The 16,220-nt window shown below is 54.9% G+C and overlaps 1 protein-coding gene across 4 annotated transcripts; it reads left to right on the forward strand.

Annotated features, from left to right (window-relative positions):
• The first annotated feature begins 226 nt into the window (after positions 1-226).
• Tnfaip2 (tumor necrosis factor, alpha-induced protein 2) lies at positions 227-12,795 on the forward strand. Of its 4 annotated transcripts, none has more exons than XR_003950044.1 (12): positions 227-460; positions 2,706-3,060; positions 3,284-3,914; positions 5,760-5,874; positions 6,024-6,146; positions 6,316-6,416; positions 6,517-7,106; positions 7,543-7,666; positions 8,460-8,582; positions 8,820-8,975; positions 9,128-9,249; positions 11,198-12,795. XR_003950044.1 is itself a non-coding variant. In NM_009396.2 (12 exons), exons 2-12 carry the CDS (start codon positions 2,721-2,723, stop codon positions 11,337-11,339), a joined length of 2,076 nt encoding a protein of 691 aa, NP_033422.2. In that variant the 5' UTR covers positions 438-460; positions 2,706-2,720; the 3' UTR covers positions 11,340-12,795. The 4 variants fall into 4 exon arrangements, 2 of the variants coding, with proteins under 2 accessions (XP_006515856.1, NP_033422.2); XR_381521.4 differs by having other exon boundaries at positions 230-460; positions 7,008-7,106; positions 8,435-8,582; NM_009396.2 differs by having other exon boundaries at positions 438-460; positions 7,008-7,106.
• The last annotated feature ends 3,425 nt before the right edge of the window (positions 12,796-16,220 follow it).

Consider the following 16,220-nt stretch of genomic DNA (forward strand, 5'->3'; position numbering starts at 1 on the left):
CCTCCTCCGGGAAGCTTTCCTTCCAGACTTTCAAGGACACAGGGGTGCTCAGAGCGGTAACAACACTTGGCAGAGGCGTTGAGATGGAAGAGGGCACTCCCCAGACCTAAGTAGGTGCTGACTGTGTGACGCGGGACAGAGGCTTTGTGCGTGCGCCCCTGCTAGGTAGCCAATCAGAGACCGTGGTGCGACAACAGCTCTCCGCTAAGCGGAACTCGTGGCTCCCTGTGCACGCACATCAAGACCACTCTTTCCAGGCTATTGGGAACAGCAAAGTGACCCCGCCCCTCTCTCTACCGGCCCGGCCCCGCCCCCAACACTGGACTCGCCGGGCCGAGGCGTCCGCCAGCGGATTTTCCGCGGTTGCGGTTGGTGGAGCAGGCAGAGTCTGGGCGGAGCCTGCGACTATTTTAGGAGGGCCCCTCCAGGGTCGGGACTAAGGCGTCCTGTCCTGGACACAGTAAGTGACCTCTGCCGCTGTGCCTCTGTCCCTGCCGCTCTACGTAGCTTCCCTTCCAGTCCTGACACAGAGTGTCGGACAGGATTCGCCGGGGGAATGGCCCTGAGTGGCCAAGGGGACGCGGGCGGGATATTTCGAGGTCCCTTGACCTCCAGCATACGCACTGCTAGGGACTTACAGGCGTTACTCTGAGCCCCTCACACCAGGGTCCGGAATCCCCGCGCGCAGCGAAAGTTTCTTAAGTGTTGTAGGGACTGGGACAAAAGTGAGGGAGTCTCGGGTTTACAAAAGGAAGGTCCCAGCACCCGCGGGACTCCCTGTCCGGATGATCTCTTGTGGGGCAAGAGTCAGTAAGTTAGTTGCAAGATCAGTGAGGTTCTCTGTGGTGTCTAGAATTGAGGGAGGTGACACCATCCAGCCACCAGATGCAGCCCTCCCATGTGTCTCTGAGACCCCTTCGTGCCTCTGCGGGCCCGGCTTGGTGATGCTTTAAACAGCATCTCATTACTCCTGCTGCCTTTCCCCTCTGCAGTCAGGGATACAGGGGAACTTGCTTTCTAAGGCCCACCCAGTGCCAGGCTTCTGATTTTGCCACATCCTCTGAGCAGCACTGAGAAAGGAGTGAGGGGAGGGCTCGTTCTCATTTTACAAACGGGAAAACCGAGACATACTGAGGAAGAATGTTGTTTAGCCCTAATCCTGGTGAGAAGTGTAGCTGAGCCCGCAGATGCTCCTCCCTTTTATACCAATAGCCTCTGACACTGAAGGGCAACTGGGGCCAGACATTCAGGTCAGCAGCTCCATCAGCCAGGCCAGCCCTTATGGGTGTTTGCCATGCGAGTGGGATAGGTTGGCACAGGCTTTAAAAACTGCCTGGCCCTATCTCAGGCCTCATGAGGTTAACGAGAGAGAGGGCTCTCTCTGCTCAGGGCACCTGGTGAGGATGATAAGAGCTGGGGTAGAGGAGCCCAGGCTTTCTGTCCAATCAGGGTGCTTTACCCATGCCCCAGTTATGAGATAAGCCCCTCAGGAATCTATCCCGAACCTGGGCAGTTGAGCTGGTGGAGGCGGAGATGGTGTGGGAAAGGGCCCTTAAAGTGTGTTGTGTTTGGGCAAGCACCTCCCCTCCGCAGTTTCCGGGGTTCTCCTTCGTGATGGTGGGTCTTCCCACTTGCCTTACCGGGAGCTGTTCCTGGATCACGCCAGGTCATTTTGAAGAAATGAAGCTACAGCTTGGGGTTTTTATCCTTGAAGGATGGGGCAGGGAAGCCACCTCCTGGTAATGGGTCACACCGTTTACCAGAAAGGCCCTCCTCCTGCCTGCTCCCTCCCTCCAGGCTAGCCCTGCTTCCTCGGGTGGTCTTCCTTGCTCTGACAATCCACACACACAGTCAGGGATGTGGAGGCCTGAGAAAAGCCAGTCCTTTGAGGGAGATGTTCTCTGGCCTCCAAGCTCAAGCTAGTGACCACAAGATTATTTTAAGCTAAATAACATACTTGCTGGGGAGAGATGGGATGGGATGGGCACCCGGGAAGGGAGGGGAAACAGAAGGCCTTGGGAAATTGCATCACCCCATTTGGAAACAAGCAGGGTAGGCTGCAAAGCGGGTAGTGTGGGTTCCACACTCAAGCTGCTGTGTGACTTCAGGAAGGCCTGTGCTTTGCTCACGAGTAAAAGGTTACCTGGGGTCGTTTGCCCAGGGTCTGAAGTCTGACCCCCTAATCCTAAAGCAGCGTACTACAAGGGACAGGCTCAGTTCCTCTTGTGGTCCCAGGACAACAGCTGTATCTTTGCTTGTGGTAGATTTCTGTGATCCCAAAACTAAATAAAGACCCGTGAAAGGGGGCAGAGGGAGGGGGTGCTGGTCTCAGGAGGAAAGGTGCTAGACTCTGTGACCACTGCATGGCTGTGAACTCTTAGACCTGTTCTTGCTGTCCCAAGGGGTATCATCCTGTCCTGTCTCCGCCCCCAGAGTCTGGTGGAGTCAGAGAAGGTGCAGAGGCTGCCCCTCAACCTGGAAGCTCTGGAGCCTCCAGTCTCTTCCTTGCCTAGGGAGACAAGCTTTGAGTACTACATACAGTTCTGGTGGGCACGGTGTGGGGAGGGTTGGGGACCAGGAGTTGAGGGGTCCTGGTGTTTTTACTGGAGAAAACAGAGGGGACACTGTTGGGCTGTGAGCAGCTGTGCATTTAGGTCCATACATTGTGGCCTTTGGTGTCTTCATTTCCCATCTCCAACCTGCAGGCCTGAGCCAGGGTGATGCTGAAGATGGTGACTTTCTTCCAAGGGTTTCCTGGCCAGCAGTCTGTGCCAGGGACCCTGAACTTCGCTGTAAGCCCCCAAAAGCCACGCTCTACATCCGAGGCTGAATCAGAGACCTCCATGTCTGAGGCGTCCTCTGAGGACCTGATGCCATCCCCGGAGGCTCCCGATGGGGAGGAGGAGTCTGCGAAGAAGAAGGAGAAGAAGTCCAAAGGACTGGCCAACATGTTCAGTGTCTTCACCAAAGGGAAAAAGAAAAAAAAGGACCAGCCCAGATTATCAGATCTGGAAGTGCAGCCCAAGCCCAGGCCCGAGTTAGATGGTCCACTGCCCACAGGTAGGCTGTGGCCGCAGCTGGGGCTGGAACGGAAGGAAGGGGTTGGTCCAGGTTTGGGCAGTGTAGGGGGACTCATAAGCCAGGACAGCCAAGCGAGCCACCAGTCTGGGAGAGGGGGTTCTCTGCTGCGGTCCTGAATGGGACATTGGCCTCGTCCCTGGACCACAGCCTCCTCTTGTCCCTGCGGGTGTGTGTCGGCCTGACTCGGGTTTCTGGGTTTCAGTGGAGGAGCTCAAGGAGGCCCTGGAGCACGGGCGGCTGGAGGTGGCCTGGCAGGTGCTGGCGTTGGAGAGGCAGCTCGAGGCTGCGGCAGCGGCGGGTGGCATGAGCAACGAGGAGCTGGTGTGGCGGCAGAGCAAGGTGGAGGCTCTGTACGTGCTGCTTTGCGACCAGGTGCTCGGGGTACTGCGGCGGCCGCTGGAGGCGGCGCCCGAGCGGCTGAGCCAGGCGCTAGCCGTGGTGTCGCAGGAGGAGCTCGAGGACCGGCGGGCGTCCGGGGGACCCTTGGCGGCGGCACTGGAGGCCACGCGCCCGCGGCGATGGCTGCAGCGGTGGAGGGGCGTCGTGGCGGAGGTGGCAGCGGAACGTCTGGACGCGCAGCCGGCCACAGCGCCCGAGGGCCGCTCGGAGGCGGAGAGCAGGTTCCTGCACATGGGTCGCACCATGAAGGAGGACCTGGAGGTGGTGGTGGAGAGGCTGAAGCCGCTGTTCCCCGACGAGTTCAACGTCGTGCGCACCTACGCCGAAAGCTACCACTACCACTTCGCCAGCCACCTGTGCGCCTTGGCGCAGTTCGAGTTGTGTGAAAGGGATACCTACTTGCTGCTGCTCTGGGTGCAGAACCTCTACCCCAAGTGAGCAATGCCAGTGGGAGTGGGTGGGATATGTCCCCTCTGCAGGGAGCGGTGCTGAGACACCAGAGCCAGACACTTGAGCTGAAAGCCAACCGGTGCTGGGGTGAAGGGAGAGAGTTGGGAACTGTACCCAGCAGGTTGGCTTTGCGCTTCTATTTCCCGGACCTTTCCCGTTCTGCTGTTGGAGAAAAGAATGAACAGAAAATGGACCCTGTTATTCGTTCTCTAGGACCCCGCCCCCCAGCAGAACAGGGATGAAATCGAGTAGGAGGAGCTGTGACAGAGACATGGAGACACAGGGGAGGCCAGAGCACAGGGCTTGAGAAGAGTCCTGGTCTGGGGGAGTCAGGCAGTATTTTATGTGTTGAGTCAGTCCACATTTTCACGGGTGTACAGTCAGGCAGGGAAGGCACAGAGCATTCAATGAAGGAGGAGTGGGGAGGCCAGCATTCCAGGCAAGGGGAGTGATGTGCAGGCAGCTGAGCTGAGCTGGTGTGTCTCAACAGCCCCAAGCAAGAGAGGTAGCAACCAGGGAGTAGCATTAGGTATCCCCCTCAAGGAACCCTTCAGATGGAGTCACCCCTGGAGTCCATTGAGACCTGAGCACCTTAGGTAGGAAGGAGGCTGTTTGGAAGGAGCAGTTGGCACTCAGCTGGGCCAAGCCTCCAGCATCCTTTGATTGGCCCAGGCTCCACGGTCCCAGAGCGTGCCTATCATCCACACCGCCTGGGGGAGAGTGACTTGTGGGAATATCACAGCACTAGAGACGGGATTCTTACTGATTCCTCAGACCTGAGTGTAAAGTGTGCAGGAGGAAGGCTGGCGGGTGTGGACAGCCTGGGCAGTGTGTGAACAGATTGCTTGGTGCTGAACCACCCTCCTGGGGGGGGGGGGGTTGTGGAGAAAGGACACAACAGGGGTGGTAGATGAAGAGCCAGCAGGACACAGGGAAAACAGGCAGGGACTTCCAAAGATAGCTGGGCCCTGCTGTAGCTCCTGCTGGTTTGCCCTGACTCACCAGGAAGTGCCAAGCACTTATGCCCCTGCCTGATCACCTTCCTGCTTCTGTGATATTCTGGGGTCTCCTGACTTAGGGTGTAGCTGCAAAGCAGGAAGCTAAGGCTAGCCTGAACATGGAGTCCAAGGGAGGCATGTTGAGGCCCGGGAGGACCAAAGTGTGGCTCAATGCAACCAATGGCTGAAGGGCACAGAGAGGGTCCTTCTTAAGGTTCTCGGCAAACAAAGGGCCTTTAGGAAGTGCCAGGGCTGGGCAGGTCCCCTGGGAACTCTGGGCCACTTTGAGGCACCAAGAAAGCGCCATGGAGCTGCTCCAGGGCAGCCCTTCTTGTTCAGCAGCAGAGGCTGACCTGGTAAGAGCGGAAGGACAGGCTGGCAAGGGCCAGTGGGGTCAGAAGCTGTGCTGTATCCGTGTGAAAGGGGAGGCCCGGTAGACAGAAAGATCAGATTTGAAAGCTGGCTCTGGGGTGAAGGCATTGTTTGTGGCCTGGTCAGAAGCAGAGGGAAGGAGGGAGCTCCGTCAGTGAGCTGGGCAAGGGAGAACGGGGTGGGGTAGGGTAGAGGGCTGGTGGGGGGGTGCGGGGCAACCCCCGAGAAGTCTGGGAAACTAGTTTAAAGCAGGGGTGGATGGGGAGGGGGGTAAGAAGATGCAGGATGACTTCATCTTGAACTAAACTGAGTGTGGTCTTACATGAAGAACCCACCCTGGCGCGGGGTCGGGTGGAGGTGGGGGATGGGGAGGATCAGAAGCTGAGAGGTGGCTGAGCTAAGCTACAGGGCCGGCCACTGCTGGGCTGTGTTCTCACGCCGGTGTCCCTCTGCCCGCAGTGATATTCTCAACAGCCCGAAGTTGGCACAGGAGCTTCAAGGTGTCGGGCTTGGGAGCCTCCTGCCCCCAAAGCAGATCAGATTGCTGGAGGCCATGTTCTTGTCCAATGAGGTGGTGAGTCCAAATGTTAGGGGTGGGGCCGGGGAGGGCCAGGTGGTGAGAGGAGGAAAGAGAAGAAACAGGACACTGGGCTCCCTGTCACATTTCTGAATGAACTTGGCAGACAGGCTTAGTGCTACTGTGACCGGTGTCTTTTCCCCTAGACCAGCGTGAAGCAGCTCATGGCCCGAGCTTTAGAGCTGGAGTCTCAGCGCTGGACCCAGGATGTGGCTCCCCAGAGCCTGGATGGCCACTGTCACAGTGAGCTGGCCATCGACATTCTCCAGGTACCACTAATGTCCCCCTCAGTCCCATGGTGCACAGGGACAGCCACAGCTTTGATGGGGATGGGAGGACCTCAGAGCTTCGGTCCTGTGATCCCGCATCCTCCCATGCTCGGCCCAGGCCCAGCCCAGAGCGGGGTGTTATGCTATGCTCACCCACTGCTCCCTGCAGATCATTTCACAAGGCCAGACTAAGGCTGAGAACATCACTTCGGACGTGGGGATGCAGATAAAGCAGTTGCTGCTGGTGGAGCTGGCTGCACTACTGAGGAGGTGGGTGTGTCTACAGCACCTGAGGAGCCCCTGGCCCTCCTTGCACTTAGGGTGGGGAATCCAAGCTAAGTCCGTCCTTCCCTTCCTTCGTCAAGTACAGCGCAGCGTCCTCTGCCCCTGTCCGAATCCAGGGAACTGCAGCTTCCAGTAGGGTGGACTCCACAGGGAGCTGGCACCTCCTGACCTCCTTCGTCAGCAAAGCCCCCTGGCAGAGCAGTTTGTAGCTTCAAAGAAGAGATGCCACCATGAGGAATGGAGGCTCCTGCCATCCCTTCCCATGACACCCTCAGAACTCACTTGGTTTCCTCCCCACTTCTGAGAGCGCCATTGGCCTACAAGGACACCCTTTGGCCTCCCAGCTGTAGAGAGGGACTGGGGAAGAGGAGGGACCTGGGAAAGGAATGCAGACCCCGGCAGTACTTTCTCACGCACCCTAGTGGGACCCTGGCTCCTCAGGTTTTGCAACTTGTAATATGATCATTGGGAGCTTATGGCCCCTTCCCAGCAACCCGCAGACCAAGGGAGTGGCTTGCACGGTCTCGGTCTCGGTGCTTGGACTGCAGCTGAAGGTGCCCCTTCTGGTTTTGTCAGCTACCAGCGCGCCTTTGATGAGTTTCTAGAGAAGAGCAAACTCCTGAGGAATTACAGAGTCAACATCATGGCCAACATCAACAACTGCCTGTTCTTCTGGTGAGAGTGCTGGGCAGATTTGCCTGATGGAAAGACAGGACAGATGGGAAGTGGAGCAACTCGGGGCGGGGGGGGGGGGGGGGGAGTTAAGGGTCACGAGGCTGTGAGGAAATGACTGGGCCTGGAGCAGCCACAGCAAAGGGGTGGGGTGCTGAAGGAGTCACCAGGATGCAATTGACTTATTTATTAGTTTAGCCTTATGATAAAACCGTGAAGCAGAACACAAGCTGAGGGTGGACAGCTGGAGATTTGCCAAGGGCAGGAGGGGATGTGCCTGGGGCATCCAGGGGAAGACTCAGACTGGATCCCGAAGGGAACAGGAAACTTGCTGAGCCTCCAGAGAGCAAAGACCTAATGTAGGATGCCTAGTCCAAGGACCGGTGCAGGACACCGCAGGCTGAGCAGGCTGTCACGACCTCCTCCTCTCACTCTCCAGGACTTCCGTGGAGCAGAAATGGCAGATATCTCATGATTCTCTGAACCGCCTGCTGGAGCCTTTGAAAGACCTCAAGGCCCATGGCTTCGACACCCTGCTCCAGAGCCTATTTTTGGACCTGAAGGTATCAGGAGCCCCATTCTCCCCTGCCTTCCTCTTAAAGTCTGGCACAGGAGGGGAGGCAGGGAAGGGGGTGTGGTAGAAGCTACACACACACACACACACACACACACACACACCACTGTGCCTCAGACCTGTGAGAGGCTCAGCTAGGGAGATGCGCTGTTCCTGGGGATATACAAGTGATGCCCCCCTGAAGTGCTCTCTGGCTGACCCACCTGACATCCTCACTTTGCCTTGGCCTGGGAGGGTCCCAGGGCTGGGAGCATCTGGGGAAGACCGAGCCCCTTCCACCCCATTCCTGGCTCCTAGTTCCTGGAGCTCAGGACCTTTGATAGCCAGATTCCATCTTGAGGGTGGGATTGGGGAGGTACTCAGAAAACACAGGAGAGCGTCCCTGCTCAGCCTCAGGAGTGGAGGTGCAAAGGGCAGCCAGTGGGTAAGGAAAGTTCACACATAGGGTGACCCTGGATGCCCTGGCACAGGGTGCAGCCCAGCCAAGCACAAGGCCTTGTTTATGCAGGAATTTATTTATTTAAGAAGGAGGCAGTGGAAAAGCCCTCAGGGCTGCAGACAGGCTCATTTTGGCTCTCCTGGGCCACAGCTGGGTGACCTTGGAAGAAGGGTACACTCAGACTGCCTCTGCTTCCGATCTGAGAGCAGGGACCTGAGAGCCAGCCAGCTCCTGGAAAGCCCTTGGGACCCTGCTGGTCATGAGTGTCTATGTGAGGGTGTCTGCGCTTAGCCGCCCTTCCTTTCTGGGTGTGACCAGACATCCTGCCTCTCGCCTGTCCCAGCCGCTGTTTAAGAAGTTCACACAGACCCGTTGGGCAAATCCAGTTGAGACCCTGGAGGAAATCATCACTACTGTGAGCAGCAGCCTGCCTGAATTCTCAGAGCTGCAGGACTGTTTCCGGGAGGTGAGGACTGGGGGATTGGAGAAGTCTGGACACCCACGCTGATTAGCAGTGTTTACACCCCACACCCACATGTGTTCACACATGTGCGCAGACATGCAGACACCCGTGCTCACACTTTTGCCTCTATGGACTGGCTGGGTTTCTGCCTTGGAAGCTTCGGTTCCGGGGAGGAGATGGCCATCTCCTAGGGGTAAGTGTCAGCCGGTGGCTCACTCCCTCTGTCATCTGCTTGCCCAGGAGCTCATGGAGACTGTGCACCTGCACCTAGTGAAAGAATACATCATCAGGCTCTGCAAACGGCGCCTGGTCCTCAAGACGGCCGAGCAGCAGCAGCAGCTGGCAAGGCACATCCTGGCCAACGCGGATGCCATTCAGGGGTTCTGCACTGAGAATGTGAGCACCACCCACCCGCCCCCACGCCCCGCCCCGAGAGCCCTGAACAACCCCACAGGGACTCTTCAAGTCTGGGTATCTACTGCTCTAAGTGTCTCCTAGTGTCCCTTGGGAAAAGGGACATCATCCTTCAAACAGCCCTCTTCCTTCAGGGCTCCACTGCAACCTGGCTGCACCGCGCCCTCCCTATGATTGCTGAGATCATTCGCCTGCAAGATTCCAGTGCCATTAAGATCGAGGTGGCCACATACGCCACTTGGTACCCTGACTTCAGGTAAGCACTAGAAGCTCCGAGGAAATGGTTTGCCAGGTCCCCACCATGACCCTGAGCATGCTGGGACTAGAGTCTCCTCATGACCCCCTCAACTGTTAAGGCTCCGCAGTTGAGGTGGGGTTATGATATCTGACCTACACCAGGTGCTGACTTCATGCCAGACACTGTGCTAGGAGCTCAAGCATTCAGCACTCTCAGAGCCCATGAAGGCTGGCACTGCTCATCGTTTGCAGCTGAGGCTTAGGGAGCTGAGGGAACGTGACCAAGTTAGTATAACTTGTCGTGACAAGGGCAGGTAGCATGTTCCCCCACTCACGTGCTGAGCCTTGTGTGATAGCACTGTACAACGAGAAAAGTGAGTCCAGGATTTATCACTCAGCCTGGAGGCGACTGGGTCTTACACCCTCATGTTCCTGTTAAGGTCCTGTCTGAGGACCTGGCAAACCATGGATGGTATTCCTTCCTAGGCCAGGTCCTCTGATATGACAGTTTGAATTAGCCTTGACGCGGGTTGACCTAGCTTAGCCTAGCCCACCTGTGACTGACCCACTCCACCTGTTCACTCATCTGTCTGCATATATTGACCTACACACATGAACAAGCCCCCATCCACCTATCTACTGGTCCATCCACTAGTCTATGTGCTTACCCACTCTCCTATCATCCACATATCTGTCTACCTGTCTACCCACTTCCCTGTATAGATGTCTATCTGTCCTCTGCTTACCCATCTATCTGCTCTTCTGTTGTTCTGTCCATCCTTCCAGTTACCTATCCATCTTCTGCTCACTTACTCCCAACCTATTCATCCATCCATCTGTCCATCCATCCATCCATTTGTCCATCTGCACATCCATCTATCCATTCATCTGTCTACCTACCCACCCATCCATTCATCTGTCCATCCATCCATCCATCTGTCCATCCATCCATCCATCATCCATCCATCTGCCCTTCCATGAAATTACTCATCCATCTGTCCATCTGCACATCAACCTATTTGTCCATCATCCATCCTTTCATGCAGTTACTCATCCATTTGTTCATCCATCTGTCCATCCATCCATCCACCCTATCATCCATCCATCCATCCATCCTTTCATGCAGTTACCCATACATTTGTTCATCCATCCATCCATCCATCCATCCATCCATCCATCCATCTGTCCATCCATCCTTCCATGCAGTTACCCATTCATTCATCCATCTGTCCATCTGTCCATCCATCTGTTCATCCATCTGTCCATCTATCTATCTATCTATCTATCTATCTATCTATCTATCTATCCATCCATCCATTCATCCATCCATCCTTCCATGCAGTTACCCATCCATTCATCCATCTGTCCATCTGTCCATCCATTTGTTCATCCATCTGTCCATCCATCCATCCATCCATCCATCCTTTCATGCAGTTACCCATCCATTCATCCATCTGTCCATCTATCCGTCCATCTGTCCATCCTTGCACCCTTCCATACAGTTACCCATCCATCCTTGCACTCTCTCATCTACCCACCTGTTCACTTATCCCTCTCCTTTGATCCCACCGACAGCCCTTGATTAGTATTCTGAGTACTGGACCCGCTGCTGCTCTATGCTGCAGGATGCAGTGAGGTACTGGGCAAGCAAGGTCCCAGTCCTCTTCCTGTAGCTGACAGCCTGCTGAGGGCTAAGCATGATGAGACGATTGGACAGAAAGAGAAAATTCCAAGTTCTAGTGAATTACAGGGGCTGCTGACCAGAGAGTGCAAAGCCACTTAGAGACATGACATTTAGCTGAACTTAAGAAGACCCAGAGAAGGCAAGGCTACCTACTGGGCAGAGCAGCTGGCTGCAGGTTCTGTGGCCGTGTCTGGAGTCAGGACAGCCATCGAGGAGGAGGAGTGTTTGTGAGCAGGAGTGTTTGTGACCGTGGGGCTGACAGGGTGTACTCTCTCCTTGCCAGCAAAGGCCACCTGAACGCCATCCTGGCCATCAAGGGCAATCTACCAAGCAGTGAAGTCAGGAGCATCCGGAACATACTGGACATCAACACGGGAGTGCAGGAGCCTCCCAGGCCCCTGTTCTCCCTTATAAAGGTTACTTAGCTTTTCTGAAGGTCTGATATGCTAATGAGGCCCAGGGAACACCAGGCACCACACCAGTTGGGGATGCTCAGTGGCTCCAGCTCCATGACCCATCATCAGGCTCCCACATTCTGCTGTTGCTTCTGCCCAGCCCTGGCTCTGGAACAAGATCTGACAGCCAAGATCGCACAGATGATGGATCCAGTGGGGTCCAGACCTCACTGAAGGGAGCTGACATCTGAGCATGCAAGAGATTTCTTGTAAATGATTATTCATCTTGGGTAGAGTGACCTTTGTCTACCTACACTGTAGTCTGCCTTTTAACGGTCTGAGTTGCCCTGTCCAGCTCCCTAGGATCAGGGGTGAAGCCTCATTTATACCATTTCCTTCAGCCCAGGGATGTCATGAGATAGAACTAAAAACAAGGGAAGAAAGAAGAACTAGTATCTGACCCGGGGCCTGGAAGCAGGCCTGTGAAGTGCCCATGACAGAGCTAGACCCTGCAAAGTGTCCCCTGGTACCACTCAGCTAGCAGGACCCTCTTATTCACTCCCCATGGGCTGCCCTGCCCCTCTGTGTGTGTATGGATGTGTTTGGGAAGTGACCCTGGAAGCCTTCGCAGAGCAGGGACCTCCCGGGTTCTCTCAGATCAAATCTTCTTGCATTTAGGAATAAGCCAGAGGCCACCGTCTGGAGTCTGGTGGGAGTGCAGGGGTCTGGCAAGTGCTTTACTGGCTTCCTGTTGGTGCTGTGCCAAACTTCCACGGCAAGTGGGCTTGAACTACCACTTTTCCTTCAGTTCTGCAAATCACAAGTCTATTATCAGACTGAAGTCTAAATGTGGTCAGGGCCCACTGCCTCTGGAAGCCCCAGGGAGAATTGTTTCCTGGTCTTCCCCAGTCTTTAGAGGTTACCCCCATCTTTTGTCTGAGGACCTTGTACCTTCAGAGCCAGGGACAGCTACATATGCTCCTCACACCACCACAGTCTCCACTGGTTCGGATCCCACTGTGACTTAGGATCCCCGTGACTGCAGTGAATCTGCCCAGAGACTCAGCAGCCACCCCATTAACTAACTCCTGTCACCCAATAGTCATTGGCTCTGGGGACCAGTGGGTCCCACGGGGGCTACACTGGAAAACAGCAAGGCAGTTTGCCATCAAGGCACCTGCTACTCCACAGATCCTGCTCCTCTCTAGCCATGAGAGCTCTTCTCGGCACTGGCCCAGCCTTGACTTGTCATGATTCGAGGCTGGGATTTGAAGCTTCTCCTCTGTCCCCTCCCCCAGGTACTTGCTGGAGCTGGCCAGGGTGAGCAGCACACACAGCCTTTGTATTCTTGTAGACGACCGCTTGTTGATGACATTAATATTGTTAATATTATTTTTATAGTGTTGGTTTTGTATGTGTGTACTCAGGACAGAATCCAGAGATTTCTTTTTTATATAGCTTGATATAAAACAGATTTCAAAAGTGACTGTGGAGTGGTTTATTTGGGGAATTGCAAAGTTGGGGGAGGGGCCGAGCTGTTTCTAGCAGCTTCTTCTACCTCCTGTGTCTGCAAACCCTCTCTCTAGTTCTGGTTCACTTCACAGTTCTGGCTTCTCAGCTCCTAGGGTCCAGCCTATAGTACGTTTGCCCCCTTCCAGATATAGACGGCTTCCTTCGCCCCTGCATGTCTCTTTGCCTAGAAGTTGGCAACTGGTCATCCTGAGGCTGTGGGGCAGAGCTGGTGGGAAGGTGAGATATGGGAGGTCATCATGTTAACTCCGTGTTTGGACTCGGTGAACAAGAAGTTCCTGGTTTACGTGCAGTGGGAAGGGCATGACGGCCTCTTCCTCTGCATCCTGGTCTGGACCTAGGATTTGAGGCAGAGCAGAGTCTCTAGGGAATAAAGGAACATGACAAACCCATTCCACAGAGTTCAAGAATTCAGGGGTGTGGTGAGGAATTAGCGCACCCCTCCCAGTGTCCCAGTGAGGGACATGTGGTGCTTATTTGTGTGTGTGTCTGTGTGTGTGTGCGTGTGTGCCTGTCTCTGTGTCTGTGTGTCCTGCTGGAGAACTCCATGGGATGGGGATGGGGTGAATCCTATCATGAAGAGGGAAGACGGGCTGGCTAGAGAGCAAAAGGACAGCTGGGGCAGGATCCCTCGGTGCCACGCCGCTGAGACCAGCTGCAGACTTGTGCCGGTCTCAGGCTCCCTCACAGAGTGCAGGGAACTGGAGTCAGACATTCTTACCATACCTGGGACCTCCCATTAGCGTGAGAGGAGGGATCTTGGCTGAAGAGCAAGAGGAAACTAAGCTTCTGGGTCAGATGGCCACACACCACACTGAGCCCCCAAGTGCCAGGGTGCACACATAGAGGACGGCAGTGCTGGGGTGTCTCCAGTGGCTCCTGGTTCTCTGGGACCGTGAGGACCATGAGGCTCAGCTCCGGTCACTAGCCTAGGTGCCTCGCCTTCTTCACCAGTCATTTCTCCAGGAAAATCCCATGAGAAACAGAATTTGCCCCCAGAAAAGGGAAATGAGTCATCAGGCCTGGGGGCAGAGGTTCTGTACATCAAGCCTGCCGGCTCCCGAATGCTGAGCTGGGGGAGAGGTCACCCTGTATGATCTCACTGCTGTACATCCGTCCACCAGGGCCCACACGGAAGGGCTAATCTCCTCAATGCCCACTGTTTTCCAAGGCCCACACAAACACCAAGTAAAAGAATAGTTAAGGAGAGCTAGCACAGCAGGGTGCCAGTTGAGAGATCAATCGCACAACTCTAGCCAGAGGGGTCTGGCCTGAAGAGAAGAAGGTTGGCTGGAACCCCAGACTTGAGGAGCCCCTAGTGCAGACCTGGACTGGGAGTCACCTGGACAAAGGTGGGCAGATGGAAACTGGGAACAGCCAGGCTGTAGGGTGAAAGGCGGTGGAATTATGGGGTGAAAGCAAGGCCTGGGAGGGGACCCCATGAGGAAGACAGGCTCGAAAGCAGTGCATTAGACAGACCAGGTTCATTCCAGCTGTAAAGGGAGGGTTTAGAGAGTTTGAAGAGAGGATTTAGTGACTTGTGACCTGGAGGAACCCCTCAGGCTCTTGCCTTGAAATGGGAGGCAGAGAAGAGCCCCTGAAGACGTCATAAGGAACACTGATGCTTCCAAGGGGAAGAGGAGTGCTAGGGAAGATTCTGTCTCTGGACAGAGATGGCTTGTGTTAAAGTCAATTTAGGAAGATTCTGTCTCTGGACAGAGATGGCTTGTGTTAAAGTCAATTTATCAGCCTGTGGTCTGGAGAGCTACTCCAGAGGTGAGGAAGGCCTTGGGGGGCTGGGGGGCTGGGAGCCTGGGGAACCCGTAGAGGGACTAAGCCAAACTCAGTCGGAGAAGTCCGCAGAAAGGGATTGTGGCTCCTTACAAGACTAGAGTAGTGAGAGTGCCCTCGGTTAGTTTGTTGGGAACCAGGGCTCCACTCTCGCTGTTCTGAGGACATCATGCTGCACAGCCCTGTGGGGTGGGGTTCGAGACTGGTAGCCAGACCTCTTAATGGCAAGGTCCTTTCTAGGACTTTATCTGAGCCATAGGCCAGCAATTGGGCAAAATGACCAGTCAGCCACTTCCATTGTTGAAGCAAAATGCTGGAAACTCCCAAAGTGCCCATCAGAGGGCAACTGGGATAATCTCAGCACAAGGAAGGTCTGTGTAGCTATGAAGAGGAGGAGGTCCCTCTGTGCTGACTAGAAAACTCAGATCGTATAACAAAGGGAGAGCACGGTACACAACGCTTGTCATCTTCAAACAAATGAAATTGGAAGATAAATATACATTAAACGTGTGTGTTGCTGGAGTGATTTCATGGTGGAGCCCTGTGTAGATGTTGGTATTTTAAACTTAAATGCTTAATTGAAGGAATGAAAGTTCTTGGGGACCCAGGAATGGAAAGGAGCAATGACATTCAGTGTAGGATGGTCCAGCCACTGTTAGTATTTGGTGGGGGCAGGTACACCATAGCCTGAGGTTTTCCCAGCCATGTTCAGTGGCTCAAGTGCAGACCAAGAGTGATGGAGTTGGGTTCAACTATTTCAAGAGATCCTACCAGAGAGTGAGCTAAGTTGAGCTAGGCAGAAGTTCTCATGGAGGAACCATGGGGTCCCAGAAGGCAGGGAGAATGGGACATAAAGGGGTCAGGGAAGCATTGAAGGATGAAGGAGTCGGCCACAGGAGTGAGTAATGGCAGACACAGGATCTGTATGTCATGTATGTCACAGAGGAGAACCCTGGCGATGGAGACCACCATGGGGCTGCTACAGTTGCTGATCAGGACAGAGCTGGGGTGTTCCCTGAAAGTGTGGCTGACATCATTAGGAGCTGAGAGCTCAAGGAACTGGTCAGTATCACATGAATGCTGATGAGAACAGCAGCTGCTGTCCTTTGAGAATTCAGAGGAGGCCAAGAGAGAGGGGAGCAGATGACAGCAGCCTGAGGAAAGGAGAGACTTCTCAGAGAGAAAGCTCTTCTGACAGGGTGGGCAGGCATTGACCTCAGCAGGGCTCTGCCTTCCCTGTACTGTGACAAGGGGAGAATTCTCCATTTATTGATGGGATTAGCCTTGCTCTACCTTGGAGTCCCACCCCAACCCCAGAAGAATAAATCTATGGGGTTCCAGTTCCCTGGGTCTGAGCTTAGGAGCTATGCAGACACTAACCCTATGTTAAGGACTGAGTAAATCATGGCAACCCTTCTGTATAGACAGCAGCTGTTATTGTAAAGTATCAGGAGCAGGCTGGGGTATGGGTAGCCAACGCCTGCACTAGAGGGACACCCACCCTCGGGTGGGTGGAGGGGAGTTAGCTGATGTGTAAGACTGATGTACTTGGGGGTTGGAGCCACAGCCTTCTGTAGCCAGGTGCCTCAG

The sequence above is a fragment of the Mus musculus genome, chromosome 12 (assembly GCF_000001635.26).
Source record: "Mus musculus strain C57BL/6J chromosome 12, GRCm38.p6 C57BL/6J".
In the NCBI taxonomy this organism is placed as follows: Eukaryota; Metazoa; Chordata; class Mammalia; order Rodentia; family Muridae; genus Mus; species Mus musculus.

Coding starts and splice junctions, on each gene's coding strand:
- Tnfaip2 (NM_009396.2), top strand. CDS start 2,721: ATGCTGAAGATGGTGACTTTCTTCCAAGGGTTTCCTGGCCAGCAGTCT. Junction 3,061..3,283: donor AGATGGTCCACTGCCCACAG/GTAGGCTGTGGC, acceptor TCTGGGTTTCAG/TGGAGGAGCTCAAGGAGGCC. Junction 9,250..11,197: donor ACTTGGTACCCTGACTTCAG/GTAAGCACTAGA, acceptor TCTCCTTGCCAG/CAAAGGCCACCTGAACGCCA.